Here is an 8,694-nt window from a genome sequence, read left to right on the forward strand (position 1 = left end):
TACAGGTAAAGACACTAAGACTTAGAGGGCATTTAAGGGTAAAGATGATAAAACTAAGACATGGGCTAAGGACAGAGTTCTATGGTAAAGCATGGGCTAGCATTCTGGAAACTCTGGGTTCCATCCCTATCATTGGGAGAACAAAAAAATCAAAACCCCTAAGATGATAACTCAAGTATGAATGCTCCCAAAACTCGTGTCCTCTTTCCTAAAGCCCTCTGCCTTCAGGTTGATAGCAACCGGAGATTGTGTCAGTAGGCTTCTATTTCCCCAGCTTCTTCCGCCTCTTAGATCTACGCCCAATGTTGACCAGACAGAACACTTTTAAGAGAATAAGTATATACTGGGTGCTGGTTGCTCACACCTGTAATCCTAGCTACTTGAGAGGCTGAGATTGGGAGGATCACAATCTGAGGCCAGCCTGGGTAAATAGTTCGCAAGACCCCATCTCCAAAATAACCAGACCAAAATGGTCTGAGGTGTGGCTCAAGAGGTAGAGTGTTTGCTTTGCAAACGTAAATCCCTGTGTTCATACCCCAGTCCCAGAGAGAGAGAGAGAGAGAAATAAGTATGAGAAGGTGGCAATGATGTGACCTTTGTGACTGACCACTAGAGGTCCCTTCTCACTCACAGTGCTTATGAGCTAGAGTTAGGGCTGGGCTCTGCCTATCACTAGCCTGCCTGGCCCATTCTGTCTCAAAAGCAGGGGAGGGCCTGGGGCGGGGGTGGGGGAGGGAGGTATGGAGTGGGAGTTAGGGGTTGCAAATAAAATGGCTTCCTTAGAAAAACGGGGTGGTGGCTTCCGGCATCCGTCTTGAAGTCAGAGTTTTCAAGTGAGAACAGGGTTCTAAAACTTCTTCCTCATCCAAAAAGAGAAAAAACAAAAAACAGACAACCCCCCCCCCCACCCAATTTCCTTTTGAGTATAGTCTGGTTTCAGCGTGGATTTACTGGAGGCTAATGAGGCTTTAGGGACCCTCCTTTGCATATATTCCTTCGAAAGACCCTGACCCTGTCACTGTATGTTTGTAATTTTGTATTCTTTTCCTTAAAGAATATATATAAACATCAGACCCTCTTATGGCACGGCTCTACCTCTCATGGACTTCAGGATACAGGAGTTCAGAAGAGAGGAAAGGGAAAGAGAGGATGAGGAGTTTCAAACGGAAGCTCCCTGGAGACAAAAATAGAGGTTTTCCTGTGTGATGAGGAAGAGATTAGTACAAAGGGCCAAAGAATCAAACAGCCAGAACTGCTGGGGCACCCAGAGTATGGGGGAGCTCCCTCCTCTTGCCGGCCCAGAGCCTTCTGTGGCCAGCAGGGGTTTGCCAAATCTTGAGAGGCAGGGTGGTTCACCAACTGGCCTGGTGCATCCTGTTGGCTGCTTTCTGAATAAACAAATGGTTTTGCCAGCCATTGTGTAGATTTTTGGAAAAAAAAGCAAGACAAAACACTTAAACTACAGTTCTGGAGTTACTATGGGTTGTGATGAGCTATGAACTTTACAAAGCATAAATGATCAAATAGAATTGAAAGTGAAGGAAAACCTGGACAAATCACCTACTCTTAGTTCCTGAATATGATTTGACATATTGTACAGTGAGCAAAACGGGTAACAAAATGAATAGTTCTATATATGGGGTATGGATGGATTCTGGAATAAAAGCTAAGGTGGTATCTACAACTTTAGAAGCAGATAGCTTCAGGAGCTAGGAAGGTTTCTGTTTTTGAAAGACAGTGGTGCTGGCAAACTACGACCAGCATTGTGCTGAACCCTGCTTGCATGCCCTGGTGAGGACAGGCTGTGCATCTCTCCCTGACTGAGTATCCGGTGACTTCAACTTGGTTGCTTGAAATTGACTACAGTGAAAGTATTTATCATTGAAATTGACAACCACTAAAAATCAGGGTTCTACTTAGACATTTACCAGCGTGTCATCAACTGCACCTTACCCCACCACTACACACACACACACACACACACACACACACACACACCACAGAATCAGCAAGCACTCCTCTTATGTCTTTGTACATGCCTAAACACATAAATGAATCCATATATACACTTTCCCCTTTATAGCCAGCTGCCCTCCTTGTTCTGTTTTGTGGATATCTTTAATGTTTTCCTATTAATTCCATCTTGGCCCCAGACAGCGATTCTTTCTTTCTTGAATTCACAATTGTTTTCACCCTTGTATCAGGAGGCCCTCAGTGCCTTGGGGATTAATTACTGGATTGTGAAAACTTCTGAGACAATAATACAGACAGGATGGGAGATTACCACCATGTTTTCACAGATAAGTAGCATAGATGCTCACAGTATAGACGATATGAACAATTACACAATATTGTCCAAATAGAAGCCATGTTAAGATTTGGATGGTGTCTGTTTTGACTTTTTTGCAGTGTTGGGGATGGAAACTCAAGGTCTTATGCATGATAGGCAAGTGCTCTACCACTGAGCTCTACTGTCAGCCCTGGGCAGTGTTCTTCAAGAAACTCAAAGTCTTTTCTGAGTTGTCATAAATTTCTATCCTGTTCCACTAGCATGCTGAGAAATTTGATATGAGCATCTTTAAATCAGTTGGTCAGAAACAGGCAAAGAGAAGCCATGTGGTTTGATCAGGCCAGACCCGACTATGGCTGTCACATTTCAATCTAAAGATCCCTAAGTTGCAAGATATTACACAGGAGCTATGAGGGAGGGGACTGACATTTGTGTGCCTCCTTTATGCCAGGAAGTGCTGTAACAAATAGTTTTTGAGGAGGTTGAGGGTGTAGCTTAGTGGTAGAATTGCAAGGCCCTGGAATCCATCCACAGCACCACAAATAAATAGATTAAATTAAATTAAAATAAATAAATAAAAATGTATTTTATTTATAAGTAATAAAATTAAATTTAAAAAAGACCAGATATGGTGGTACATGCCTGTAATCTCAACAGTTGGGAGGCTAAGGCAGAAAGATCACAAGTTCAGGGTCAGCCTGGGATACAGAGTGATCAGTTTGTGGCCAGTCTGGTTTACAAAGTGAGACCCTCTCTCAAAACAAACCAGAGGAGGAGGAGGAGGAGGAGGAGGCGGAAAGGAAGGAAGGAAGGAAGGAAGGAAGGAAAGAAAGAAAGAGAGAAAGAAAGAAGGAAAAAAGAAAGACGGACATATTGTTAGTAGGTTGTGGAAATTTTTGTTAATAGTTAAAATTTTGCCAGGTCCTGGTGGCTCACACATGTAATCCTACCTACTCAGGAGATCAGGAGGATCATGGTTCAAAGCCAGACCCTATCTCAAAAAAACCCAAAACAAAAAAAAAGCTGGTAGAGTGACTCAAGTGGTAGAGCACCTTCTTAGCAAGCATGAGGATCTGAGTTCAAACCCCATACCACCAAAAAAAAAAAAAAATCAACCTAATAACAACAATAATTAAAGTTTTAATTGAATAACATAGCAGGGCTTATCAGGAAAAACAATCTCTTGCTGTGTTTATCTCTAGGACATTTCTTCTGATAATCAAGTTGGTTGATGTTTCCAACTTTAACCAGTAGCTTTAATGACTATCATAATGAGTATAGCAGCTTCATTTTGTTAGTTTTAGAGCTGTATCCTCGATACCTAGAATAGTGCTCTGTACATGGTAAATATTTGTTGAGAAAACACCTTTTTCAGTGCTGGGGACTGAACCCACGGCCCCAGCCCCACTCACTTCCTGATTTATAGATTGCCTTCCTGCTATAAGAATCTAATGTACTTACCACATCCTCCTCTTTCCCAACTGCTTGGCATCAAAATTTTGTCAAGATTTTTGGTTCCTTTGTAATGCTTCTTGTTCCACACCTACAGATAATATCTTTGGCCTCTGGTGTGAGAATCTTGATTCCAGAGCAGGTTTGTCTGACTTGTGGGTCCTTCCCTTCCACACTAAGTGACCCATGCTGATAACTCCTGGACCAGGTCCTTCTGCTTACTTCAGGAAAATATATCTTAGAAAATAATAGGCACTAGAAAATGGGTTTTGAGCTAGAGGCATTCTTGGACCAACATATATGAAGGGAGGACAGACAGGATAATGGAGATGAGGCAGGTTCGATCAGGGAAAACGAGGCATGGGAAACAGGAATTCAGAGACAATATTATATTAAAGAATTAACTGTGGGTTGGAGGCATGGCCTAAGCCTTAGAGCACCTGCCAAGCAAGTGCGAAGCTGTGAGTTCAAACCAAAGTACCGCAAACAAAACAACCCCCCCACCAAAAAAAAAAAAAAAACCCACATTATATTAACGAATGGCTTGATTAAAATCACACAGGCACAACTTTCTTTGTTTTAAGTTTCACAGTCCCTCACTAAGCTGAAAACATATAGAAAAAGAAAGCAGCTATCTCCCTCTGACCTTGCCTGTTGCTCTGGGAACCGAGCAAGGATATCTTAAAAATGCCTCTCCTGGGGGCTGAGGAGGGGGCAATACCATTTGGTAAAATGACTCCTTTTGTGATAAAAGTGTTTGCACAGGAAAATTATTTTTTTCAAGGATGCATACCTGTCTTGAAAGGAGCATCTGGTAAACCCCATCCTTTATTTAAAGCAATGCTCAAGGAAAACAGACATTCAAATTTACTAAAGCAACCAGACAGTATCTCTGGGCCCAGTTGTTAAGATCAAACCAAAGTAACAGCAAAAATTAGTAAATGTACCAGGGAAACACATATCCTAAGGCAAACTTAAGCCAAACTTTTATCTACTTTTTTTGCCATAAATACCCAAGATTTTAGAGTACTCGGTGTGCCCGTTATCAGATGTGCCCGCACCCAAGTTTGGTTGTGTACTGTCTCTCTTTGCTTTGCTTTACTCATAAGTTTTCTTGGTCTTTATCTTGATGTGTCCTGAAATTCTTTTTTTGTGACAACGTCATGGTCGCCTCCCTTTTGGAGACTTCCCTGGAGCCTCACCGATTCTGGTAACAGAGGAAGCTCCAGCTAGTTTATTAAATTAAGGTGTAGTGTTACAACTAGGGATGTGGTTCAGTGTTTGCCTAGCATGGATGAGGCCCTGGGTTCCATCCCCAGCAACGCATTAGGTGTAATTCAAAAGCATTTGAAAACATCCACAGCCCAGATTTTTGCTGCCAATCTCCTGTATCCTATGGTGAACCCACCCAGGACTTGCACTTCATAGCAGGGATACTTTAGGCCTAAGAACCTGGTAAATACCCTGGTTCTCCATTGCTACCATGGGATCTAAATAGCCCCCAAATATCCCCTATGTGTGCCCTAGAGCAAGTTATTTCTTTGGCAAGTCATGAAACAGAGGGTGGGAGCTGAGCACAGCCCTGGCATAAGCTTGGGTGTGGGTTACACTAAAGAAAGTCACTGACACCATCACAGATTGGAGGCTGTGAAAGGAAAACAGGCAGGGCCTTTGTGTGTGGCTGGCATTGCACACACAACACAAACACTGTCCACGTCGTCAGTGCTGTGTCCTTTTCTGCCTGTTTCCAGAAGCAGACAAGCTTTGCTTGTCTTTTGTCTGCACTTCCTCCTCCCTGGCCACTCCTGCTCTTTTTTCTTAAAGGTACCTTCTGGCTTCATGGATCTGACAGACTAAATCTACAGGTCTTATAAATCTCAGGCTTGTGGACTTGGGCAGCACCAGGGCAGGGCTTTAAAACCTCCTGTTGATCCTGTCCCATGCTAGAACCCCAAAGACCAGCCCTGCCCTGTCTTAGCCCCAGCCTTTCCCCTGTGGCTCAGTATGGACATCCATCTCTCTCTTGATTGCCCATACTTTGCACATAGCCAGCCAGTCCTTACCCATTATCAGTGGGAATGTTTCCTATAACTTTTGCTCTATATTTAGAGGCAATACCTCCCTACTAGAAGAACATTATAGCAAGTAGTGGGACTGCTCAGGCCATGACACAACTCGATTGGAATTGCAGAAATGTAGGATTTGAACTTGAACAAAGAAAGCCTCATTCTTAGTTCATATTAGCTTTAGCTAGGAATGACAGAAAAGTCTAGAAATAGCTATGAAAATGCAAATTCATTTTCTGCCTCATGTTTAAGAAGTCTGGGGATAGCCCACGACTGGTATGGCAACCTTTGTCCCTGCCATGGGAAGGAAGAACAATGGGCTTAGATTTGTCCCATCAAAGAGCTGTGCTAGCCCAAGGAGCTAGGGGGAATCTCCCAGCTCTCTTTACTTGAAGATACCAGGCTTTTAAATCAGGATCCAACTTACTTTGACTTTGAACCCATCTCTAACACCTAACATGGCTGGTCAATTTCTATAATAGATACTCAGAAATTGCTTTTGCTAATAAGTACTGACTCCTTATTTGGGCCCACAAGTTAACAGGATGAAAGATTGGCACCCCAGTCTCCCTTTTATATTCTGTCTCCTTTACTCTGAGTCTCTCTCCTGCAATCACTTCAGGTTCCAGAAAGGATAAGACTGATAGATAACATCTTTATGACAAGGGACAAAAAGAAACCATCCCCAAGTAAAGGAACAGCACCCCTAAATGAGAACAATTACTTACAACCTGGAGCAGAAGTATTCATCTCATGGGAACCAGATGGCTCCCCTTAAGATGACAACAATAACAACTTCTCTGGAAGTCCTGTAGAACCAGAACTGAGATAATGATCAACCAGGCTGCGCTGTGACTGGTTGTTTTTGGTGTACTGGGGTTTGAACTCAGGGTCTTGGAATTGCTAGGTAGATGCTGTGTCACTTGAGCCACACCCCTAAACCTGGGTCTGTTTAGTTATGCAAACCTATCTCCCCTGCCCCAATTCTTCTTCTACTTAAACCTAAAGCCCATGTCTGTACCTCGAAGGTGAGCTAAAACGCTCACTTTGCCTCTTCCTGCAGCATCTCAGGGCTGTGTAATAAATCTCATTCCTCTGCTCTTCACCACTACTCATCTCTTTATTTATTATTTTATTTTTATTATTTATTACTTTAAATCTTATTTATTGTTATTTATTATTTTAGTTTTATTTATGTTATTTATTAATTTATTTATTGGATGAGTGGCCAGATCTGACATGTCAGAAGCCCTAGAGTAGGCTGTTTACAGTTCTATTTTGGGGGGGGAGGGGCAGGTGGAAGGGTTGCTGGGAATTGAACCCAGGGCCTCACAGCTATTAAGCATGTGTTCTACTACTGAACTACACTCCAGACAAGTTCTGCCTACTGGATTACAGAACACTGAGAATGCAAACTATGCCAGGTGGAGAAGCCTTACAGAACCTCACCTACTAAGACCTGGTAAACTATGGGGCAACCTGGTCCAGGCAGAGTCACACACATGGAAATGTTTGGACACTATGGCAAACAGCCTCTGAGATGCCTCAAGGACCCCTACTTCCTGGTATTCATCCTGTAGGGAAGGTTGTGTTTATTTTGTTTTGTGGTAGGGTCTTGCTCTATATCTCAGGCTGGCCTCAAACACTCAATCTCCCTGCCTCTGTCTCCTGAGTGCTGGGATTACAGGTATACAATGCCATGCTCAGCTCTGTAGGGAAGTTTTAAATGTTCTCTTTTCCATCTAAAGATTTGGTAATTTTAGTCTAGCAGATACACTGGCAATAGACAGCTGATAGGAGAGAGAACATACAAATGTTGCTATGTGCCTTGCACACTCAGTACAAGACTCAAAGACAGATAAGATGCTAAAACTTATACAGAGCTTAATAAAGAGATAGACCTGGGGCTTCTACCAGAGACAGAGCTGGTATACTGAAAATGTACACAGCAAGCAAGGGTTGTCTCGTTATATAGACAATGCATCTCAGGTGACAGCTGTGGTCAACTCTGTCTGGGTTGGGTGTCCCCCACCGCTATCTCTTTTCTCTTTGGAAATACCTTTCGTGGGCAGAAAGCCTGTATCTAACAGGAAAGCCTCTTTCCGTATGTGCTGTTTACTACTGTGGATAGATGTAGGCTTCTTTTTACAAAAGGACAGCTTTTCAGAGCTATTCTTGTGTCTGCAGTTTCTCCAAATAGCCAATAAGAAGTCTATTTGGGGTGTGATATTTTACTGTCCATAAAGCCCTTGTGTAATCTCCTCTCCTCCTGTGTATATGAGATCTTGTGACTCATTCCTAACAAACAGAGTAAGGTGGAAGGGATGGCATGTCACTGAGATCAGATAACAGAAAGATGGCTCTGTCTTGCTCACTCTCTCATCATCACTCATTTGCCCCTCAACAAGTGGGATTATAGTTTTTTGTTGTTGGTGGTGGTGGTTTTTGTTTTTCAATACTGGGGCTTAAACTCAGGGCCTATACCCCGAGCCACTCCACCCATTTTTTTGTGATGTGTGTTTTTTGAGATAGGGTCTCACGAACTATTTGCCAGGGCTGGCTTTGAACCACTGTCCTCCTGATCTCTGCCTCCTGAGTCAATAGGATTATAGGCGTGAGCCACAGGCGCTCGGTGGATTATAGTCTTGTTTTGTGATACCCAAAAGACAGCCCCACATGGCAAGGAATTGCTGTCTCCAGCCACAGCTAAGGACAGCGCCAAGGATGACGGAGGCTTGCTGAGAGCCACCTAAGTGAACTTGGACGTCATCTTTCTCCCATCAAGCCCCTAGCTGATAACTTGACCTTGAGCCAGAGTCAGCCGGCTAATCTGCATCCACATTCCTGCCCCACAGGAGCTGTGAGATAGATGACAATTGTTTTTAG

General features: G+C 43.2%; 1 protein-coding gene across 4 annotated transcripts in view; it reads right to left on the minus strand.

The window, feature by feature from the left end:
- The window catches only part of Tmigd1 (transmembrane and immunoglobulin domain containing 1), a 31,679-nt gene extending 25,031 nt beyond the window's left edge, over window positions 1-6,648 (minus strand). The window contains exon 1 of one of the 4 annotated variants that reach the window (XM_074046541.1): window positions 6,537-6,648. Coding sequence is in view for 3 of the 4 variants with exons in the window: in XM_074046542.1 (XP_073902643.1) it covers window positions 3,752-3,782 (31 nt within the window). In the remaining variant the exon portion in view is untranslated. Of the gene's footprint in view, window positions 1-3,751; window positions 3,959-6,536 lie in introns of those variants that run through there. The other 3 variants (XM_074046543.1, XM_074046544.1, XM_074046542.1) reach the window with 3 other exon arrangements.
- Window positions 6,649-8,694: the final 2,046 nt, after the last annotated feature.

This window comes from Castor canadensis, chromosome 11, assembly GCF_047511655.1.
Source record: "Castor canadensis chromosome 11, mCasCan1.hap1v2, whole genome shotgun sequence".
NCBI lineage: Eukaryota > Metazoa > Chordata > Mammalia > Rodentia > Castoridae > Castor > Castor canadensis.